The sequence below is a fragment of the Bombina bombina genome, chromosome 2, assembly GCF_027579735.1.
Source record: "Bombina bombina isolate aBomBom1 chromosome 2, aBomBom1.pri, whole genome shotgun sequence".
Classification (NCBI taxonomy): domain Eukaryota; kingdom Metazoa; phylum Chordata; class Amphibia; order Anura; family Bombinatoridae; genus Bombina; species Bombina bombina.
Window position 1 is genome coordinate 364,562,701 of NC_069500.1, and position 24,644 is coordinate 364,587,344.

At 40.7% G+C, this 24,644-nt stretch overlaps 1 protein-coding gene across 1 annotated transcript in view; it reads right to left on the reverse strand.

Moving 5' to 3' along the window:
* MPHOSPH9 (M-phase phosphoprotein 9) overlaps positions 1–24,644 on the reverse strand; it is an 855,600-nt gene that overhangs the window by 302,067 nt on the left and 528,889 nt on the right. Inside the window, exons 13-14 of the mRNA XM_053699773.1 lie at positions 10,856–10,903; positions 10,702–10,766 (exon numbers count right to left, since the gene is read on the reverse strand). Of these exons, the coding sequence (XP_053555748.1) occupies positions 10,702–10,766; positions 10,856–10,903 (113 nt within the window). The remainder of the gene's footprint in view (positions 1–10,701; positions 10,767–10,855; positions 10,904–24,644) is intronic.

Below are 24,644 nucleotides of genomic sequence, written 5' to 3' on the forward strand. Positions count from 1 at the left end.
TAAGCCATCCTGAAGTCCCAAGGTGCTGTCAGAGCATCTATCAGGACTGCTCCTGGATCCCTGGATCTGGACCCGTAACGAGGAAGCTTGGCGTTCTGTCGAGACGCCATGAGATCTATCTCTGGTTTGCCCCAACGTCGAAGTATTTGGGCAAAGACCTCCGGATGAAGTTCCCACTCCCCCGGATGAAAAGTCTGACGACTTAAGAAATCCGCCTCCCAGTTCTCCACTCCCGGGATGTGGATTGCTGACAGGTGGCAAGAGTGAGACTCTGCCCAGCGAATTATCTTTGATACTTCCATCATAGCTAGGGAGCTTCTTGTCCCTCCCTGATGGTTGATGTAAGCTACAGTCGTGATGTTGTCCGACTGAAACCTGATGCACCCCCGAGTTGTCAACTGGGGCCAAGCCAGGAGGGCATTGAGAACTGCTCTCAATTCCAGAATGTTTATTGGCAGGAGACTCTCCTCCTGACTCCATTGTCCCTGAGCCTTCAGAGAATTCCAGACGGCACCCCAACCTAGAAGGCTGGCGTCTGTTGTTACAATTGTCCAGTCTGGTCTGCTGAATGGCATCCCCCTGGACAGATGTGGCCGAGAAAGCCACCATAGAAGAGAATTTCTGGTCTCTTGATCCAGATTCAGAGAAGGGGATAAGTCTGAGTAATCCCCATTCCACTGACTTAGCATGCACAGTTGCAGTGGTCTGAGGTGTAAGCGTGCAAAGGGTACTATGTCCATTGCCGCTACCATTAAGCCGATTACCTCCATGCATTGAGCCACTGACGGGTGTTGAATGGAATGAAGGGTGCGGCAAGCACTTTGAAGTCTTGTTAGCCTGTCCTCTGTCAGGTAAATCTTCATTTCTACAGAATCTATAAGAGTTCCCCAGGAAGGGAACTCTTGTGAGTGGAACGAGTGAACTTTTCTTTTCGTTCACCTTCCATCCATGTGACCTTAGAAATGCCAGCACTAACTCTGTATGAGACTTGGCAGTTTGAAAGCTTGAAGCTTGTATCAGAATGTCGTCTAGGTATGGAGCTACCGAGATTCCCCGCGGTCTTAGTACCGCCAGAAGAGCACCCAGAACCTTTGTGAAGATTCTTGGAGCTGTAGCCAATCCAAATGGAAGAGCCACAAACTGGTAATGCCTGTCTAGGAAGGCAAACCTTAGGTACCGATAATGATCTTTGTGAATCGGTATGTGAAGGTAAGCATCTTTTAAATCTACAGTGGTCATGTACTGACCCTCTTGGATCATAGGTAAAATTGTCCGAATAGTCTCCATCTTGAACGATGGAACTCTTAGGAATTTGTTTAGGATCTTTAAGTCCAGGATTGGTCTGAAAGTTCCCTCTTTTTTGGGAACCACAAACAGATTTGAGTAAAACCCCTGTCCCTGTTCCGATCGTGGAACTGGATGGATTACTCCCATTAACAAGAGCTCTTGTACGCAGCGTAGAAACGCCTCTTTCTTTGTCTGGATTGTTGACAATCTTGACAGATGAAATCTCTCTCTTGGAGGAGAGTATTTGAAGTCCAGTAGGTATCCCTGAGATATCTCTAGCGCCCAGGGATCCTGAACATCTCTTGCCCAAGCCTGGGCGAAGAGAGAAAGTCTGCCCCCCACTAGATCCGATCCCGGATCGGGGGCCCTCAATTCATGCTGTTTTAGGGGCAGCAGCAGGTTTCCTAGTCTGCTTGCCCTTGTTCCAGGACTGGTTAGGTTTCCAGCCTTGTCTGTAGCGAGCAACAGCTCCTTCCTGTTTTGGTGCAGAGGAAGTTGATGCTGCTCCTGCTTTGAAATTACGAAAGGAACGAAAATTAGACTGTCTAGTCTTGGCTTTGGCTTTGTCCTGAGGCAGGGCATGGCCTTTACCTCCTGTAATGTCAGCGATAATCTCTTTCAACCCGGGCCCGAATAAGGTCTGCCCTTTGAAAGGTATATTAAGCAATTTAGACTTAGAAGTAACATCAGCTGACCAGGATTTTAGCCACAGCGCCCTGCGTGCCTGAATGGCGAATCCTGAATTCTTCGCCGTAAGTTTAGTAAGATGTACTACGGCCTCCGAAATGAATGAATTAGCTAGTTTAAGGACTCTAAGCCTGTCCGCAATGTCGTCCAGAGTAGCTGAACTAATGTTCTCTTCCAGAGACTCAATCCAGAATGCCGCTGCAGCCGTGATCGGCGCAATGCATGCAAGGGGTTGCAATATAAAACCTTGTTGAACAAACATTTTCTTAAGGTAACCCTCTAACTTTTTATCCATTGGATCTGAAAAAGCACAGCTATCCTCCACCGGGATAGTGGTACGCTTAGCTAAGGTAGAAACTGCTCCCTCCACCTTAGGGACCGTTTGCCATAAGTCCCTTGTGGTGGCGTCTATTGGAAACATTTTTCTAAATATCGGAGGGGGTGAGAACGGCACACCGGGTCTATCCCACTCCTTAGTAACAATTTCAGTAAGTCTCTTAGGTATAGGAAAAACCTCAGTACTCGTCGGTACCGCAAAATATTTATCCAACCTACACATTTTCTCTGGTATTGCAACTGTGTTACAATCATTCAGAGCCGCTAACACCTCCCCTAGTAATACACGGAGGTTTTCCAGTTTAAATTTAAAATTTGAAATATCTGAATCCAGTCTGTTTGGATCAGAACCGTCCCCCACAGAATGAAGTTCTCCGTCCTCATGTTCTGCCACCTGTGACGCAGTGTCTGACATGGCCCTAACATTATCAGCGCACTCTGTTCTCACCCCAGAGTGATCACGCTTACCTCTTAGTTCTGGTAATTTAGCCAAAACCTCAGTCATAACAGTAGCCATATCCTGTAATGTGATTTGTAATGGCCGCCCAGATGTACTCGGCGCTACAATATCACGCACCTCCCTCTGAGCGGGAGATGTAGGTACTGACACGTGAGGCGAGTTAGTCGGCATAACTCTCCCCTCGTTGTTTGGTGAAATTTGTTCAATTTGTACAGATTGACTTTTATTTAAAGTAGCATCAATACAGTTAGTACATAAATTTCTATTGGGCTCCACTTTGGCATTGCAACAAATGACACAGGTATCATCCTCTGAATCAGACATGTTTAACACACTAGCAAATAAACTTGCAACTTGGAAATACAATTCAATTAGAATAATATTAAAACGTACTGTGCCTTTAAGAAGCACAGAAGATTTATGACAGTTGAAAATTAATAAATTGAAACAGTTATAGCCTCAATCCTTGTAAACAACACAACTTTAGCAAAGGTTTAATCCCATTAGCAAAGATAACAAATTCTGAAAGCAGGAAACAAATTACAGAATAAACGTTTTTTATCTCAGTCAAACTATAATTCTCACAGCTCTGCTGAGAGAAATTACCTCCCTCAAAATAAGTTTTGAAGACCCCTGAGCTCTGTAGAGATGAACCGGATCATGCAGGGAATACAATGAGTTGCTGACTGAAATATTTGATGCGTAGTAAAAGCGCCAAAAAACGGCCCCTCCCCCTCACACACAGCAGTGAGGGAGAACAGAAACTGTCAGAAAACAGATTAAGCAACTGCCAAGTGGAAAAATAGTGCCCAAACATTTATTCACTCAGTACCTCAGCAAATGAAAACGATTTTACATTCCAGCAAAAACGTTAAACATAATCTCTAGTTATTAAACAGCTTTATGTATTTCATACAGTGTAATTCTAGTGAAGTACCATTCCCCAGAATACTGAAGTGTAAAGTATACATACATGACATTATATCGGTATGGCAGGATTTTCTCATCAATTCCATTGTCAGAAAATAAAAACTGCTACATACCTCTATGCAGATTCATCTGCCCGCTGTCCCCTGATCTGAAGTTTACCTCTCCTCAGATGGCCGAGAAACAGCAATATGATCTTAACTACTCCGGCTAAAATCATAACAAAAACTCTGGTAGATTCTTCTTCAAACTCTGCCAGAGAGATAATAACACACTCCGGTGCTATTTTAAAATAACAAACTTTTGATTGAAGATATAAAACTAAGTATAATCACCATAGTCCTCTCACACATCCTATCTAGTCGTTGGGTGCAAGAGAATGACTGGGAGTGACGTAGAGGGGAGGAGCTATATGCAGCTCTGCTGGGTGAATCCTCTTGCACTTCCTGTTGGGGAGGAGTAATATCCCAGAAGTAATGATGACCCGTGGACTGATCACACTTAACAGAAGAAAGAAATACATTTATCAGGTAAGCATAAATTTCCTTTTCTTTTACAAGATACGACGAGTGCACGGATTTCATCCTTACTTGTGGGAAGCAATACCAAAGCTATAGGACACGGATGAAAGGGAGGGACAAGACAGGAACCTAAACGGAAGGCACCACTGCTTGAAGAACCTTTCTCCCAAAAACCGCCTCAGAAGAAGCAAAAGTATCAAATTTGGAAAAAGTATGAAGAGAAGACCAAGTTGCAGCCTTGCAAATCTGTTCAACAGAAGCATCATTTTTAAATGCCCATGAGGAAGCCACAGCCCTAGTGGAATGAGCCGTAATTCTTTCAGGAGGCTGCTGTCCAGCAGTCTCATATGCCAAACGGATGATACTCTTCAGCCAAAAAGAAAGAGAGGTAGCCGTAGCCTTCTGACCCCTACGTTTCATGGCAAAAACCACAAACAAAGAAGATGTTTGACAAAAATCCTTAGTCGCCTGCAAGTAAAACTTTAAGGCGTGAACTACATCTACGTTATGTAACATACGTTCCCTCTTAGAAGAAGGGTTAGGACATAATGAAGGAACAACAATTTCCTGATTAATATTCTTATTAGAAACAACTTTAGGAAGAAAACCAGGTTTGGTACGTAACACCACCTTATCAGCATGGAAAATAAGGTAAGGTGTATCACATTGTAAAGCCGAAAGCTCAGAAACTCTGCGAGCAGAAGAAATAGCAACCAAAAATAAAACCTTCCAAGATAATAACTTAATATCTATGGAATGCATGGGTTCAAACGGAACCCCTTGAAGAACCTTAAGAACTAAATTCAAACTCCAAGGAGGAGCAATTGGTCTAAACACAGGCCGGATTCTAGTCAGGGCCTGACAAAAAGATTGAACGTCTGGAACATCTGACAGACGTTTGTGCGACATAATAGACAATGCAGAGATCTGTCCCTTTAAGGAACTTCCTGACAACCCTTTCTCCAATTCTTCTTGGAGAAAAGCTAAAATCCTGGGAATCCTAACCCTACTCCATGAGTAGCCCTAGGATTCGCACCAATAGTAACAGGCTTCCGTGCATGAATCAAAGTATCAATGACCGAATCAGAGAACCCTCGCTTAGATAAAATCAAGCGTTCAATCTCCAAGCAGTTAGCTGCAGAGAAACTAGATTTGGGTGATGGAAGGGACTCTGAATGAGAAGGTCCGCCTCAATGGAAGCTGCCACGGTGGCAGAGAGGACATGTCAACTAGATCCGCGTACCAAGTCCTGCGTGGCCACGCAGGAGCGATTAGAATCACTGAAGCCCTCTCCTGTTTGATCCGAGCAATTACCCGGGGAAGGAGAGCAAACGGTGGAAACACATAATCTAGGTTGAACGACCAAAGCACTGCCAAGGCATCTATCAGTTCGGCCTGAGGAACCCTTGACCTGGATCCGTATCTTGGGAGCTTGGCATTCTGACAAGACGCCATCAGATCAAGCTCCGCTCTGCCCCACCTGAGAATCAGAGCGGCAAAGACCTCCGGATGAAGTTCTCATTCTCCTGGATGGAAAGACTGTCTGCTCAGGAAGTCCGCTTCCCAGTTGTCCACTCCTGGGATGTATATCGCTGACAGATAACAAGAATGAGCCTCCGCCCACCGAATTATCTTGGATACTTCTGTCATTGCTAAGGAACTCCTTGTTCCTCCCTGATGATTGATGTAAGCCACAGTCGTGATGTTGTCCGACTGAAACCGGATGAATTTGGCCAAAGCCAACAGAGGCCAAGCCTGAAGCGCATTGAATATCGCTCTTAACTCCAGAATATTGATTGGAAGTAGAGACTCCGATCGAGTCCACACTCCCTGAGCCTTCAGGGAATTCCAGACTGCACCCCAACCTAGTAGACTGGCATCCGTTGTCACTATCACCCATGAGGGCCTGCGGAAGCACGTCCCTTGGGACAGATGATCCTGCGACAACCACCAAAGAAGAGAGTCCCTTGTTTCCTGATCCAGATCTATCTGAGGAGACAAATTTGCATAATCTCCATTCCACTGTCTGAGCATACTGAGGTCTGAGATGAAAACGAGCAAACGGAATTATGTCCATTGCCGCCACCATCAATCCAATTACCTCCATCAGAAGCTGCCCAGAATAAAAATAGTACACACAGGCACCATTTAAAATAATAAACTCTTGATTGAAGAATCTAAACTAACACCTCACTTTACCTCTTCCTATCACTAACACAGGCAAAGAGAATGACTGGGGGTGGGAGGGAAGGGAGGAGCTATATATACAGCTCTGCTGTGGTGCTCTTTGCCACTTCCTGCTAAACAGGAGGCGTAATCCCACAAGTAAGGATGAAATCCGTGGACTTGTCGTATCTTGTAAAAGAAAAGGCAGATGTGCACAAAACAGCAAGAGAATAGTGAAAATGAACAGTCCCAGAGCCATATATATAGATAAGCAAATATATAAATAAATATAGAAAGTGCCAAAAACATAGCTAAATGAGTGTCTTAAAATTTAATTAAAAAAAGATACTTACCAATAGAGACTCATCCACTAGCAATCAAGCAGCAGACAGCCAAACCTGTACTGAAACATATCAGCAGAGGTTATGGAAAAGGAGTATATTGTAGATCCATAAAGGGAGGCAAAAGACAAGTCCAATTATAGAGGGTTTATGAAAAATTTCCCATGAGGTGAAAAAAGAATCATAAACCATACCCTAAATATATCCCTCTGACAAGCACTGTACTCTGAGGGGAAACCGGGCCTCAATTTAGACAGAAAACCCCTTTCTCTGTAGAATTAAAAGCACATCTTTTTATTTTCTTTATATAATTTTTATTAAGGTTCAGTTCAAGGCAGACAAACAGATCTGTCATTAACAAATGCAAAGGAAATATGTTGTGAAACATACAGTCGATATGGGAAGAAGACATACAATACAGGTTTATATGACACATTTTAAGATTATAAAACATATCACTTGCCGTTTCAAACTATATACCTTCTGAATAAAGTCGGCCACTTATGGACCTCCTACTAATATAAAGGATATTAATCCACCGAAGGTATTCCTAAGCATAAGGTGACCACTCTTGGGTCTCAAATTGTGAACCTCTTTTTATTTATATGTACGCAGTAGCTGTATTGTAACATAGAATATAGGGAAGATGGTAATATTGTAGTTGAATTAACATAAAACGTCTAAGATAATTATTCGGGGGTATAGGCTAGGGGATGCATTTTCCCATGTTTACAAAGTAAACTATATTGGGGCGCGGCAGGTTTAGCATTAAACAGTTTAAGGATGCTTTGGGAACAGTAAAAAAGTGGAAACTTAATATTCAATTGCTTAGTACTTATAGTAAAAACATAAAAACAACAACAACATTCTCTCTATGTAATCTCCTCCTTGTACCAAACTAAGAGCTACATCTAGATCCCCGAGTATATATTAGAGATTTGAGAGGGTATAAAATAAACAACTGGGTGCTACGTAATTACCTAATATGTTTTTATGCAAAGTTTAGGAGGGTTTGTTGTCAAAAACATCACCCATTTCTCATATATTTCAATTCTAGTAATAAGAGAAAGATACATGAATGATCAATTTAGTTAAAGGGACACTGTAAGCAAAAACAAAGTTAACAAAAATCATTTAAACGTTTAGAAACAATTTTTTTCCTAATGCACTTCTGTTTTTGAATATCTACCTTTTAGCCACAATTTAAATTTTGGTTTCCAAACCCACTCCATGTGTACCGTTGCAGGTTGTCCATTCCGGGCTGACAACCCCAGTTGTAATATGGCAGCACGTAGCAGCAATGCGCATGTTTTATTCAAAAAGTAGGTACATTATGTTATATTTAGGTATAGTTTAAGATATGTGTGGTCAGTTTGTGGGGGGGGGGGGGGGGAAGAGTTAGTAATCCTTTAAAGGTTAGTAGCTAGCTCTCTAACAGTAAACTCCCCCTTCTACCAAACTAAGGGTTACATCTAGATCCCTGAGTATATAGAATAGATTTAAGGGGGTATAAAATAAACAACTGGGTGCTACGTAATAACCTGATATTATTTTATGCAAGGTTTAGGAGGATTTTTTTGTCGAAAACATCACCCATTTCTCATATATTTCAATTATAGTAATAAGTGAAAGATACATAAATGATCACTTTAGTCAAAGGTTAGTAGCTAGCTCTCTAGCAGTAAACTCCCCTTTGTACCAAACTAAGGGTTACATCTAGACCCGTGAGTATATATAAGAAATTTGAGGGGGTATAAAATAAACAACTGGTTGCTAACATAAATAATATAGGCGATATAGTGCCAACTCTTGAGTTAGGTAGCTTCCATGTGGGAGGATCTCAGCTAACATGTGTAATAACCTTATATTGTTTTATATGAAGTTTAGAAGGATCTTTCTCATATTTATTCTCATATATTTCAATTCTAGTAATAAGAGAGAGACACATGAATCATTACTTTAGTCAATGGTTAGTATCTAGCTCTCTAGTAGTAATATCCCCCTTGTACTAAATTAAGGGCAACGTCTAGACCCCTGAGTGAATATCAGAGATTTGAGGGGGTATAAAATAAACGATTGGGTGTACAGTTTATATAGTGCCAACTCTTGAGTTAGGTAGCTTCCATATTGGGGGGGGGGGGGGGGGTTATCAGCTAACATGCGTAGTAGCCTGATATTGATTTATATAAAATTTAGGAGGATCTTTCGTCACAAACATCAATCATTTCTCGTATATTTCCATTCTAGTAATGGGAGAGAGACACATAAATGATTACTTTAGTGAAAGGTTAATATATAAACAGTTATACTGGAGTAGAATTTTAAATAACAGTATTAAACAATTATTTATTAGGAGCCTCCTAAATCATGCTGCTTGAACATTTATAGACAAGTAGAACCAATGAGACACTACATATAACTGAAATCATAATCCTAACCTGTAGGAGGTATAAGGGTTCAGAGTATATTGGCAAAAGGAGGCTCTGAACAGGGTACACATAATGATTAAATTTAACTTTGAGGAGAACAGTAATATAATTAAAGAACCTAGCTTCTAACAGAAATACCCCTTCAAAGTTCAAGGAGACATAAAAAAATACAGTCACTGTGACCAAACCTGAGTTCCTAAAAGCATAGGGCATTATATATAATTGTCCTCTTACACATCAGCACGGACCATCATGTAGTCACTGTATTAGAGGAGATTGAACTGGTTAAATGGAGAAAGTGGGTTTGAGAGCATGAGGACACCATTGCTATGACCTGTCATCATATCTTCATATTGGTAGTAGAAAAAGAGATTAGGGAATCCACCATGTTGGGGCAGTTTCATTCACAGGCTTTTGATACTGGCGACATGGTACCTGTAGGAGGGGACTGTAATTCAGCTCCACAAAGGTAATAGTGGCATTGGGAACTCTAGCTGATGATGGGGATTTGCAGATCTCATTCATCGGTTGCTGCAAAGTGTCAGGAGGGCGCCTTCTCCCGGGCTCCGCGGCCGCAACTTCCAGGCTGTCCAGCTTCAGTGTGGTGACTTGTGCCGCTAGTAGAGCTGATTTTGCGCTTTGCTTCAATGTAAATCCTGTGTTATCAGAGCGGTTGGCCTCCTCTAGGGCTGTCAAAGGTCGATTTCCCTTAAATGTGTCTGTATTCGTGATAGCTGACACGCTATTGCCAATTTTTGCTAGACTGTAAGTAGGATGAGGGAGATCAAGAAAATCTCTGTAATGAAGGCCAGTACTCTCTTGTGTTCCGATCACTGCCTCCTCTGTGTCATATCTTCGGACATGGGTCTGTAATATTTGTACTGGGGGGGTATAAGCGGTAGTTTTATCCTGTAGCATATATGAGTCAGTTAGAGGAAGGCCTTCAAAAGGTGAAATGGCGATCCTTACCACATGGCATTATATAGGCTGGTAGCGTGTCTTCGAGTCAGATTCTCTGTCTCCCCTAGGATTTTAAAAGATGCTTGAGATCTTGGGTCTGTAAATCAAGTTTCCAAGCATATATTTGTGAGTTAATCCACAAAATTAGATCAAGAAGCCAGGAGTTATTGAGAAATACATCCGGCCAAATAGGTTGTTGACTCCGCCCGCCTTAAAAGCACATCTTCATTCTTTAACCACCTCCAGCGGAGGCAAAATAAAGACTGAGGTATGTGTTAGGTGGGAGGGGTTCTATAGAGCTCTTGGGGTTTGGGAATCTTTGCCTCCTCCTAGTGGTAGAGAAGAGAAATTTCCAAGAGTAATGGATTGTAGACTCTCACCATCTATATAAAAGAAATTTAGTTTAATATTCAGAGCTATATTCTATTTTTGAACAATTAACTATTTTTATAAGTTATATATTATTTTTAAATTTTATATGAATTTTCTTTATACATGCAATAGCTACTCAACAACACTAATGCACAAAAATCCAATGAAAGATTTAAATAATTAAAACAGTCAAAAATAATTTACAAAACTTATACCTTTTAAGTTCATTAATTTCAGCATGTGCATCGCATAGCTTGTTCTCTGTTACATTTAATGTATCCTGAAAGAAAAAATAGTTTTATTTTTGTCAAAAAAGGTACAGTGTGTCCCACATATTGTATAGAATGCGGATAACAGATATTCTCTTACTTTTACTCTTTCATGTTCTTTTCCAAGAGATTCATAATCAGACAACAACTGGAAAAAAAAAAAAAGATACAAAATGAAAAAGAAAACTGGCACTTTACTCAAGAGCACACAATGCCTATATTATTAGTTAATTTTTGTGGGGTATTTGGTTATTACAAGTACTGTGTAGAATATGTTGACAGACTGTAAACAGCAACAAATTACAACAGTTTCTATTAGTAGTATTAGCATTGCAACCTATCAATGACTTCATTGTAACTGAAAAAAATCCATCAAGAAACAGCATAATTATAGCTAATAATATAAAGAGCATTCCATGAACAGCATACAAAACTGAAGTATAGTGAATGTATTGAAGACAAACAGGAATAAAAAAGGCTTATTCACAGGGTGGAGCTTGGCCATGCAGGAACATGGCGGTGTAGATCGCTAGCTCCAAATTAACATCTCTCCATCACCAAGCTACAGACATTATAAAGCCTTATAACCTCCCCTAACATCTCTGGCATCGATCTAGACCAAAGTCCTCCAACTCTACGGCTTACGACACCAGAACCTGCACACCGTTCCCAAAGAGGCGCAGTCAGCACACGCAGCACTCCCTACTCTTCAACAGCCCCCCGCAACGTCAGAGCCCTTGCGCTCTTCTAATCCTCTACTGCAAACCGGGCGTTACACTTCAAGTGATCCGGAGGACAGTTCCGTAGTGAAAGGGGATTTAGCGCCTACCTAATCTGACCGCATTCCCCACGGCCAGACAGCGATCTACATCACTCAAACGTGACCTTGCCTGCAGACTGCAATAGGCATCAATTTCAAACTTACAAGGAATCGTGAGTACTGACAATAAATAGTGCATATTTATTATACACTGCTAAGGGATTTCTTATAGACATTTTGCTGAGACCACAAAGAAAATGTTATTGCTCATTTCTCATCGATAATAGCCTAAACCGCAACTTTCACACTATAGATCATTATAACCCCTGCAGCATTCTTACTGGTATAATACTTCTTGCCTTGGAAAGGAAATTGTTAGAGGCCCAGAAAGAATTTATATTACGATACGGTGGAACTTTAGACATTGCAAACCTTTACATATTAAAAGATAAAAGGAAGCCAGAACTCTTATACACATACCCCTATAAGGATTAAAATTTGTATCTGTAATACAGCTGACAAATTGATTTCATTTCCTACACTATTCCCTTCTAAGATGGCATCCAAAAGACCCACTAAAGGGGATAAAAGCAGCAAAACCCTCATTTACAGGAAAGACATCTCTATCAAAAGCAGAAACTGCAATAGACCAACAGCAGCCATCACAAAATGCATCGCTCTCGCAGGAGCAATTGTCACACAACCTACTAACATATCTCAGAACTGTTTAATACGATAACACATACCACTCAAATCTCGGAGATTTCCATAGAAAGGGCACATAGGGCCTTACATCCCAAGCAACCCCCAACAAATGCCCCTCCGAAGGATGTTATAGTGAACCTCCTTCACTACAGAGATAGAGAACTAATTTGGACCGCAGCTAGAACGTCCCAAACAATCAAATACCAAGAACAGGAGCTACAGATGTACCAAGACCTCTGCCCGGCAACAATAGAAAAAAGAAAAGCCACAAGATTCCTCAACTCTATACTACAGGAAAATAAGATCAATGACATTTCCAAGGACATGCCTTAGAATAATAACTCCAGGACACTCTACTTCATAAAATATCCTATATACTATAACCCTTAGTGACACTGCACCCAAAGAAAATTCCTACTTAGCTCTATAATGAGTAATTCATGTTAATGAATACTTCAACACCACACAAAAGCAATATGGTTAGATTGTTCATCCACTGTTAGGTCTTATTTAAAAAGATAGATAATCCCTTTATTACCCATTCCCCGTTTTTGCATAACCAACACAGTTATATTAATATACTTTTTATCTCTGTGATTACCTTGTATCTAAGCCTCTGCAGACAGCCTCCTTATCTAAGTGCTTTTGACAGACATGCAGTGTAGTCAATCAGTGAAGACTCCTAAATAACTTCACGGGAGTGAGCACAATGTTTATCTATATGACACACATGAACTAACACTGTCTAACTTTGAAAAACTTTCAAAATGCTCTGAGCTAAGTGGCAGTTTTTAACGTTTTAGAAATCAGTTTGAGCCTAGCTAGGTTTAGCTTTTCAAAAATACCACCAAGGGAACAAAGCAAATTTGATGATAAAAGTAAATTGGAAAGTTGTTTAAAATTGCATGCCCTATCTGAATCATGAAAGTTTAGTTTTGACTTTACTTTCCCTTTAACTATACCATACATTATGTCTCCCTTTACCATGTAATAATTGAGATAAAGTCATACAGCTTTATACAACTTGGCTTATTGTTATAAACCATAGATACTCTTACCATACTCCCCTTTATCTAACTCATCAACCACATAATATATTAGGAGAGATTATAATAACCATGTAGCATTCATTGATTGTTTTAGCTTTATTTGTCAGTGATGGTTAACTCTCTTCCCCAAAAATGCACCTACGTGAGAACGAGATGCTGGTCTCGCCCACACACTGGCATTTGTTATACAGGTATTTGCTATTGTTATTATTACGTACTCTAATTGGAAGCCGGAATGTCTCAGTAGACTTTTCTTTTATACTATACAAGAAACCTAGATATAACTCTGTTTGACTCAGGTTTAAAATATCTTATTTTCTGAAAAAACATAATTTATGTAAGAACTTACCTGATAAATTCATTTCTTTCATATTAGCAAGAGTCCATGAGCTAGTGACGTATGGGATATACATTCCTACCAGGAGGGGCAAAGTTTCCCAAACCTCAAAATGCCTATAAATACACCCCTCACCACACCCACAAATCAGTTTAACGTATAGCCAAGAAGTGGGGTGATAAAAAATAAGGAATTGGAATAATTGTGCTTTATACAAAAAAAAAAATCATAACCACCACAAAAAAGGGTGGGCCTCATGGACTCTTGCTAATATGAAAGAAATGAATTTATCAGGTAAGTTCTTACATAAATTATGTTTTCTTTCATGTAATTAGCAAGAGTCCATGAGCTAGTGACGTATGGGATAATGAATACCCAAGATGTGGATCTTCCACGCAAGAGTCACTAGAGAGGGAGGGATAAAATAAAGACAGCCAATTCCGCTGAAAAAAATCCACACCCAAAACAAAGTTTAAATCTTATAATGAAAAAAACTGAAATTATAAGCAGAAGAATCAAACTGAAACAGCTGCCTGAAGTACTTTTCTACCAAAAACTGCTTCAGAAGAAGAAAACACATCAAAATGGTAGAATTTAGTAAAAGTATGCAAAGAAGACCAAGTGGCTGCTTTGCAAATCTGATCAGCCGAAGCTTCATTCCTAAACGCCCAGGAAGTAGAAACTGACCTAGTAGAATGAGCTGTAATCCTTTGAGGCAGAGTATTACCCGACTCGACATAAGCATGATGAATCAAAGATTTTAACCAAGATGCCAAAGAAATGGCAGAAGCCTTCTGACCTTTCCTAGAACCGGAAAAGATAACAAATAGACTAGAAGTCTTTTGGAAATCCTTAGTAGCTTCAACATAATATTTCAAAGCTCTAACTACATCCAAAGAATGCAATGACTTTTCCTTAGAATTCTTAGGATTAGGACACAATGAAGGAACCACAATTTCTCTACTAATGTTGTTAGAATTCACAACCTTAGGTAAAAATGTAAAAGAAGTTCGCAACACCGCCTTATCCTGATGAAAAATCAGAAAAGGAGACTCACAAGAAAGAGCAGATAATTCAGAAACTCTTCTAGCAGAAGATATGGCCAAAAGAAACAAAACTTTCCAAGAAAGTAATTTAATGTCCAGCGAATGCATAGGTTCAAACGGAGGAGCTTGAAGAGCCCCCAGAACCAAATTCAAACTCCACGGAGGAGAGATTGACTTAATGACAGGTTTTATACGAACCAAAGCTTGTACAAAACAACGAATATCAGGAAGACTAGCAATCTTTCTGTAAAAAAGAACAGAAAGAGCAGAGATTTGTCCTTTCAAGGAATTTGCAGACAAACCTTTATCCAAACCATCCTGAAGAAACTGTAAAATTCTAGGAATTCTAAAAGAATGCCAAGAAAAATGATGAGAAAAACACCAAGAAATATAAATCTTCCAGACTCGATAATATATCTTCCTAGATACAGATTTACGTGCCTGTAACATAGTATTAATCACAGAGTCAGAGAAACCTCTATGACTGAGAATCAAGCGTTCAATCTCCATAACTTCAAATTTAAGGATTTGAGATCCTGATGGAAAAAAGAACCTTGCGATAGAAGGTCAGGTCTTAACGGAAGAGTCCACGGTTGGCAAGTGGCCATCCGGACAAGATCCGCATACCAAAACCTGTGAGGCCATGCTGGAGCCACCAGGAGAACAAACGAACACTCCTTTAGAATCTTGGAAATCACTCTTGGAAGAAGAACTAGGGTGGAAAGATATAGGCAGGATGATAATTCCAAGGAAGTGACAATGCATCCACTGCCTCCGCTTGAGGATCCCTGGATCTGGACAGATACCTGGGAAGCTTCTTGTTTAGATGAGAAGCCATCAGATCTATTTCTGGAAGTCCCCACATTTGAACAATCTGAAGAAATACCTCTGGGTGAAGAGACCATTCGCCCGGATGTAATGTTTGGCGACTGAGATAATCCGCTTCCCAATTGTCTATAGCTGGGATATGAACCGCAGAAATTAGACAGGAGCTGGATTCCGCCCATACCAGTATTCAAGATACTTCTTTCATAGCCAGAGGACTGTGAGTCCCTCCTTGATGATTGACATATGCCACGGTTGTGACATTGTCCGTCTGAAAACAAATGAACGACTCTCTCTTTAGAAGAGGCCATGAATGAAGAGCTCTGAAAATTGCACGGAGTTCCAAAATGTTGATTGGTAATCTCACCTCCTGAGATTCCCAAACCCCTTGCGCTGTCAGAGACCCCCAACCTGTCAGACTTGCATCTGTTGAAATTACAGTCCAGGTCGGAAGAACAAAAGAAGCCCCCTGAACTAAACGATGGTGGTCTGTCCACCACGTCAGAGATTGTCGTACAATCGGTTTTAAAGATTTTAATTGAGATATCTTTGTATAATCCCTGCACCACTGGTTCAGCATACAGAGCTGAAGAGGTCGCATGTGAAAACGAGCAAAGGGGATCGCGTCCGATGCAGCAGTCATAAGACCTAGAATTTCCATGCATAAGGCTACCGAAGGGAATGATTGAGACTGAAGGTTTCGACAAGCTGAAACCAATTTTAGACGTCTCTTGTCTGTCAGAGACAGAGTCATGGACACTGAATCTATCTGGAAACCTAAAAAGGTTACCCTTGTCTGAGGAATCAATGAACTTTTTGGTAAATTGATCCTCCAACCATGTTCTCGAAGGAACAATACAAGTTGATTCGTATGAGATTCTGCTAAATATGAAGACTGAGCAAATACCAATATATCGTCCAAATAAGGAAATACCACAATACCCTGTTCTCTGATTACAGAGAGAAGGGCACCGAGAACCTTTGTAAAAATCCTTGGAGCTGTTGCTAGGCCAAACGGCAGAGCCACAAACTGGTAATGCTTGTCTAGGAAAGAGAATCTCAGAAACTGATAGTGATCTGGATGAATCGGAATATGCAGATATGCATCCTGTAAATCTATTGTGGACATATAATGCCCTTGCTGAACAAAAGGCAGAATAGTCCTTATAGTTACCATCTTGAATGTTGGTATCCTTACATAATGATTCAATATTTTTAAATCCAGAACTGGTCTGAAGGAATTCTCCTTCTTTGGTACAATGAAAAGATTTGAGTAAAACCCCAGCCCCTGTTCCAGAACAGGAACTGGCATAATTACTACAGCCAACTCTAGATCTGAAACACATTTCAGAAATGCTTGAGCCTTCACTGGATTTACTGGGACACGGGAAAGAAAAAATCTTCTTGCAGGAGGCCTTATCTTGAAGCCTATTCTGTACCCTTGTGAAACAATGTTCTGAATCCAAAGATTGTGAATCGAATTGATCCAAATTTCTTTGAAAAATTGTAATCTGCCCCCTACCAGCTGAGCTGGAATGAGGGCCGCACCTTCATGTTGACTTGGGAGCTGGCTTTGGCTTTCTAAAAGGCTTGTATTTATTCCAGACTGGAGATGGTTTCCAAACTGATACTGCTCCTGTAGGGGAAGGATCAGGCTTTTGTTCCTTATTGTGACGAAAGGAACGAAAACGATTAGTAGACCTAAATTTACCTTTAGATTTTTTATCCTGCGGTAAAAAAGTTCCTTTCCCTCCAGTAACAGTTGAAATAATAGAATCCAACTGTGAACCAAATAATTTATTACCCTGGAAAGAAAGGGAAAGCAAAGTTGACTTAGAAGACATATCAGCATTCCAAGTTTTAAGCCATAAAGCTCTTCTAGCTAAAATAGCTAGAGACATATACCTGACATCAACTCTGATTAGATTAACAATGCTATGAGAATTATGATCTGATACTTGTTGCGCTAAAGCTTCCAACCAAAAAGTTGAAGCTGCAGCAACATCCGCTAAAGATATAGCAGGTCTAAGAAGATTACCTGAACATAAGTAAGCTTTTCTTAGAAAGGATTCAATTTTCCTATCTAAAGGATCCTTAAAGGAAGTACTATCTGCCGTAGGAATAGTAGTACGTTTAGCAAGAGTAGAGATAGCCCCATCAACCTTAGGGATTTTGTCCAAAAACTCTAATCTGTCAGCTGGCACAGGATATAATTGCTTAAAACGTTTAGAAGGAGTGAATGAATTACCCAAATTATTCCATTCCCTGGAAATTACTTCAGAAATAGCATCAGGGACAGGAAAGACTTCTGGAATAACTACAGGAGATTTAAAAACCTTATTTAAATGTTTAGATTTAGTATCAAGAGGACCAGATTCCTCTATCTCTAATGCAATTAAGACTTCTTTAAGTAAAGAACGAATAAATTCCATTTTGAATAAATATGAAGATTTATCAGCATCAACCTCTGAAACTGAATCCTCTGAACCAGAGGAAACATTATCGGAATCAGAATGATGATGTTCATTTAAAAATTCATCTGAAAAATGAGACGTTTTAAAAGACCTTTTCGGTTTACTAGAAGGAATAACAGACATAGCCTTCTTAATGGATTTAGAAACAAAATCTCTTATGTTAACAGGAACACTCTGAGTATTAGATGTTGATGGAACAACAACAGGTAATGTAACATTACTAAAGGAAATATTATCTGCATTAACAAGTTTGTCATGACATTCATTACAAACAACAGCTGGAGGAACAGATACCACAAGTTTACAGCAAATACACTTAACTTTGGTAGATCCAACATCAGGCAGTGATTTTCCAGAAGTATCTTCTGATTCAGCGTCCAACTGAGACATCTTGCAATATGTAATAGAAAAACCAACATATAAAGCAAAATTGATCAAATTCCTTAAATGACAGTTTCAGGAATGGGAAAAATGCCAGTGAACAAGCTTCTAGCAACCAGAAGCAAATAAACAATAAGACTTAAATAATGTGGAGACAATAATGACGCCCATATTTTTTAGCGCCAAAAAAGACGCCCACATTATTTGGCGCCTAAATGCTTTTAGCGCCAAAAATGACGCCACATCCGGTAACGCCGACACTTTTGCCGCAAAAATGTCAAAAAACAGAATTTATGTTTACCTGATAAATTACTTTCTCCAACGGTGTGTCCGGTCCACGGCGTCATCCTTACTTGTGGGATATTCTCTTCCCCAACAGGAAATGGCAAAGAGCCCAGCAAAGCTGGTCACATGATCCCTCCTAGGCTCCGCCTACCCCAGTCATTCGACCGACGTTAAGGAGGAATATTTGCATAGGAGAAACCATATGTTACCGTGGTGACTGTAGTTAAAGAAAATAAATTATCAGACCTGATTAAAAAAACCAGGGCGGGCCGTGGACCGGACACACCGTTGGAGAAAGTAATTTATCAGGTAAACATAAATTCTGTTTTCTCCAACATAGGTGTGTCCGGTCCACGGCGTCATCCTTACTTGTGGGAACCAATACCAAAGCTTTAGGACACGGATGAAGGGAGGGAGCAAATCAGGTCACCTAAATGGAAGGCACCACGGCTTGCAAAACCTTTCTCCCAAAAATAGCCTCAGAAGAAGCAAAAGTATCAAATTTGTAAAATTTAGAAAAAGTGTGCAGTGAAGACCAAGTCGCTGCCTTACATATCTGATCAACAGAAGCCTCGTTCTTGAAGGCCCATGTGGAAGCCACAGCCCTAGTGGAGTGAGCTGTGATTCTTTCAGGAGGCTGCCGTCCGGCAGTCTCATAAGCCAATCGGATAATGCTTTTAATCCAGAAGGAGAGAGAGGTAGAAGTTGCTTTTTGACCTCTCCGTTTACCAGAATAAACAACAAACAAAGACAAAGTTTGTCTGAAATCCTTAGTAGCTGCTAAGTAAAATTTGAGAGCACGAACTACATCCAAGTTGTGCAACAAACGTTCCTTCTTTGAAACTGGATTAGGACACAAAGAAGGCACAACTATCTCCTGGTTAATGTTTTTGTTAGAACAACTTTTGGAAGAAAACCAGGTTTAGTATCAGAATGTCGTCCAAGTAAGGTACTACAGCAATGCCCCTTGGTCTTAGCACCGCCAGAAGGGACCCTAGTACCTATGAGAAAATCCTAGGAGCAGTGGATAATCCGAAAGAAAACGCCACAAACTGGAAATGCTTGTCCAGGAATGCAAACCTTAGGAACCTATGATGTTCCTTGTGGATAGAAATATGTAGATACGCATCCTTGAAATCCACCTTGGTCATGAATTGACCTTCCTGGATGGAAGGAAGAAGTGTTCGAATGGTTTCCATCTTGAACGATGGAACCTTGAGAAACTTGTTCGAGATCTTGAGATCTAAGATTGGTCTGAACGTTCCCTCTTTTTTGGGAACTATGAACAGATTGGAGTAGAACCCCATCCCTTGTTCTCCTAATGGAACAGGATGAATCACTCCCATTTTTAGCAGGTCTTCTACCCAATGTAAGAATGCCTGTCTTCTTATGTGGTCTGAAGACAACTGAGACCTGTGGAACCTCCCCCTTGGAGGAAGCCCCTTGAACTCCAGAGAATAACCTTGGGAGACTATTTCTAGCGCCCAAGGATCCAGAACATCTCTTGCCCAAGCCTGAGCGAAGAGAGAGAGTCTGCCCCCCACCAGATCCGGTCCCGGATCGGGGGCCCGCATTTCATGCTGTCTTGGTAGCAGTGGCAGGTTTCCTGGCCTGCTTTCCTTTGTTCCAGCCTTGCATAGGTCTCCAGGCTGGATTGGCTTGAGAAGTATTACCTTCCTGCTTAGAGGACGTAGCCCTTGGGGCTGATCCGTTTCTGCGAAAGGGACGAAACTTAGGTTTATTTTTGGTCTTGAAAAGACCTATCCTGAGGAAGGGCGTGGCCCTTGCCCCCAGTGATATCAGAGATAATCTCTTTCAAGTCAGGGCCAAAGAGTGTTTTCCCCTTGAAAGGAATGTCAAGCAATTTGTTCTTGGAAGACGCCTCCGCTGCCCAAGATTTTAACCAAAGCGCTCTGCGCCACAATAGCAAACCCAGAATTTTTTCGCCGCTAACCTAGCCAATTGCAAGGTGGCGTCTAGGGTGAAAGAATTAGCCAATTTAAGAGCACAAATTCTGTCCATAATCTCCTCATAAGAAGAAGAATTACTAATAATCGCCTCTCCTAGCTCATCAAACTAGAAACACGCGGCTGCAGTGACAGGGACAATGCATGCAATTGGTTGTAGAAGGGAACCTTGCTGAACAAACATCTTTAGCAGACCTTCTAATTTTTTATCCATAGGATCTTGGAAAGCACAACTATCTTCTATGGGTATAGTGGCGCGCTTGTGTAGAGTAGAAACCGCCCCCCTCGACCTTGGGGACTGTCTGCCATCAGTCCTTTCTGGGGTCGACTATAGGAAAACAATTTTATAAATATGGGGGGAGGTACTAAAGGTATACCGGGCCTGTCCCATTCTTTACTAACAATGTACGCCACCCGCTTGGATATAGGAAAAGCTTCGGGGGGCCCCGGGGCCTCTAAGAACTTTTCCATTTTACATAGTGGTTCTGGAATGACCAGATAATCACAATCATCCAAATTGGATAACACCTCCTTAAGCAGAGCGCGGAGATGTTCCAACTTAAATTTAAAAGTAATCACATCAGGTTCAGCTTGTTGAGAAATGTTTCCTGAATCTGAAATTTCTCCCTCAGACAAAACCTCCCTGGCCCCCTCAGACTGGTGTAGGGGCCCTTCAGAAACCATATCATCAGCGTTCTCATGCTCTACAGAATTTTCTAAAACAGAGCAGTCGCGCTTTCGCTGATAAGTGGGCATATTGGCTAAAATGTTTTTGATAGAATTATCCATTACAGCCGTTAAATGTTGCATAGTAAGGAGTATTGGCGCACTAGATGTACTAGGGGCCTCCTGTATGGGCAAGACTGGTGTAGACGAAGGAGGGGATGATGCAGTACCATGCTTACTCCCCTCACTTGAGGAATCATCTTGGGCATCATTTTTACTAAAAATTTTTTTTTTTTTTTTTTTTTTATGACATAAAATACATATAGTTAAATGAGAAGGAACCTTGGTTTCCCCACAGTCAGAACACAATCTATCTGGTAGTTCAGACATGTTAAACAGGCATAAACTTGATAACAAAGCACAAAAAACGTTTTAAAATAAAACCGTTACTGTCACTTTAAATTTTAAACTAAACACACTTTATTACTGCAATTGCGAAAAAGTATGAAGGAATTGTTCAAAATTCACCAAAATTTCACCACAGTGTCTTAAAGCCTTAAAAGTATTGCACACCAAATTTGGAAGCTTTAACCCTTAAAATAACGGAACCGGAGCCGTTTTTATATTTAACCCCTTTACAGTCCCTGGAATCTGCTTTGCTGAGACCCAACCAAGCCCAAAGGGGAATACGATACCAAATGATGCCTTCAGAAAGACTTTTCTATGTATCAGAGCTCCACACACATGCAGCTGCATGCCATGCTGTCCTCAAAAACAAGTGCGCCATACCGGCGCGAAAATGAGGCTCTGACTATGATTAGGGAAAGCCCCTAAAGAATAAGGTGTCTAAAACAGTGCCTGCCGATATAATCATATCAAAATACCCAGAATAAATGATTCCTCAAGGCTAAATATGTGTTAATAATGAATCGATTTAGCCCAGAAAAAGTCTACAGTCTTAATAAGCCCTTGTGAAGCCCTTATTTACTATCTTAATAAACATGGCTTACCGGATCCCATAGGGAAAATGACAGCTTCCAGCATTACATCGTCTTGTTAGAATGTGTCATACCTCAAGCAGTAAGAGACTGCACACTGTTCCCCCAACTGAAGTTAATTGCTCTCAACAGTCCTGTGTGGAACAGCCATGGATTTTAGTTACGGTGCTAAAATCATTTTCCTCATACAAACAGAAATCTTCATCTCTTTTCTGTTTCTGAGTAAATAGTACATACCAGCACTATTTTAAAATAACAAACTCTTGATTGAATAATAAAAACTACAGTTAAACACTAAAAAACTCTAAGCCATCTCCGTGGAGATGTTGCCTGTACAACGGCAAAGAGAATGACTGGGGTAGGCGGAGCCTAGGAGGGATCATGTGACCAGCTTTGCTGGGCTCTTTGCCATTTCCTGTTGGGGAAGAGAATATCCCACAAGTAAGGATGACGCCGTGGACCGGACACACCTATGTTGGAGAAATGACGCAACTTCCGGTGACAAGAACGACGCCGGAAATAACAAATAATTTTTTTGCGCCAAAAAAGTCCGCGCCAGAAATGACGCAATAAAATGAAGCATTTTCAGCCCCCGCGAGCCTAACACCCCACAGGAAAAAAAGTCAAATTTTTAAGGTAAGAAAAAATTGATTATTCAAATGCATTATCCCATATAATGAAACTGACTGTCTGAAAAAAGGAATGTTGAACATCCTGAATCAAGGCAAATAAATGTTTAAACACAATTATTTAGAACTTTATATAAAAAGTGCCCAACCATAGCTTAGAGTGTCACAAAAATAAGACTTACTTACCCCAGGACACTCATCTACATGTAGTAGAAAGCCAAACCAGTACTGAAACGAGAATCAGTAGAGGTAATGGTATATAAGAGTATATCGTCGATCTGAAAAGGGAGGTAAGAGATGAATCTCTACGACCGATAACAGAGAACCTATGAAATAGACCCCGTAGAAGGAGATCATTGAATTCAAAATAGGCAATACTCTCTTCACTGCACACTGAGAGGAAAACCAGGCTCCAACCTGCTGCGGAGCACATATCAATGTAGAATCTAGCACAAACTTACTTCACCACCTCCACAGGAGGCAAAGTTTGTAAAAACTGATTTGTGGGTGTGGTGAGGGGTGTATTTATAGGCATTTTGAGGTTTGGGAAACTTTGCCCCTCCTGGTAGGAATGTATATCCCATACGTCACTAGCTCATGGACTCTTGCTAATTACATGAAAGAAAATGGCAAAACCAGGTTTGCCCTGTGCAATGTCTTTAGTCTCTTAGCCACAAGTACATAAGGTGCAGTGTGTTATTCCCCTTTTTTATATAGCAAGCTTTATATGAGCTACAGGTACAGGTTGCTAAATGCGGTTAAATACACTCTCACTCACCCCGCTCTTCATGCGGCAGCCTCACTTGGTCTGTCCTCCCGGATCTGACTCCTTTCAAAGCAGAAGGAAGAGGTCTTACCTGGTGTAGAGTGTCCGCTTGCAACCTCCACAGTCGCGGTTCCTGTTGCGTCCCAAATTTCACAGCTCGCCCGGTCACAACTGCACCTGATGCTGCCTTCCAATTTGGGATGTGATCCTGAGAGCAAACTCCTTCCTGTTTGCAAGTTACATGAAGTAGAAAAGAAGAGGCGGATCCATCCAATACTTCCAAAATACTGTGAATTTATTGTAGCAATTTTCTTTCACAAACAATTGTTGCAAAAAACTTCAGAGACACACACTTAAAACCATAGGAGCTGATGTGAGGAAGGGTTTCAGTCTTACATGTTTCGGCGGATCCTGACCGCCTTAATCAAGGTCTATGATTAAGGCTGTCAGGATCCGCCAAAACATGTAAGACTGAAACCGGACCTCACATCAGCTCCTATGGTTTTAAGTGTGTGTCTCTGAAGTTTTTTGCAACAATTGTTTGTGAAAGAAAATTGCTACAATAAATTCACAGTGTTTTGGAAGTATTGGATAGATCCGCCTCTTCTTTTCTACTTAAAATATCTTATCACTCATAAAACTTATGGCTATAACCGAAAACATGACATCACACAAACTTGATAATCTAATGCAAATTCTTACTATTAACTCCAAAGGTTTAAATAATCCTAAAAACAGAAATATTGCTTTATCTGGTTTTAAACGGACAGAGACATTGTACTCCTACAAGAGACCCATTTTTTAAAAGGATAAGAACCCAAAACTTTTCATTACGAATTCGGCACTTGCCTCCAATCCTAAACATAAGGTACAAGGGGTAGGATTTTTTATCAAAGCAGGTATACCCTTCCACAAGTTTAAAGTCCTTCGAGATGGAGAAGGCCGGTATATACTGGTCACTTGTCTATTAAATGGCTGCCCTGTAACGATTGTATCCCTAT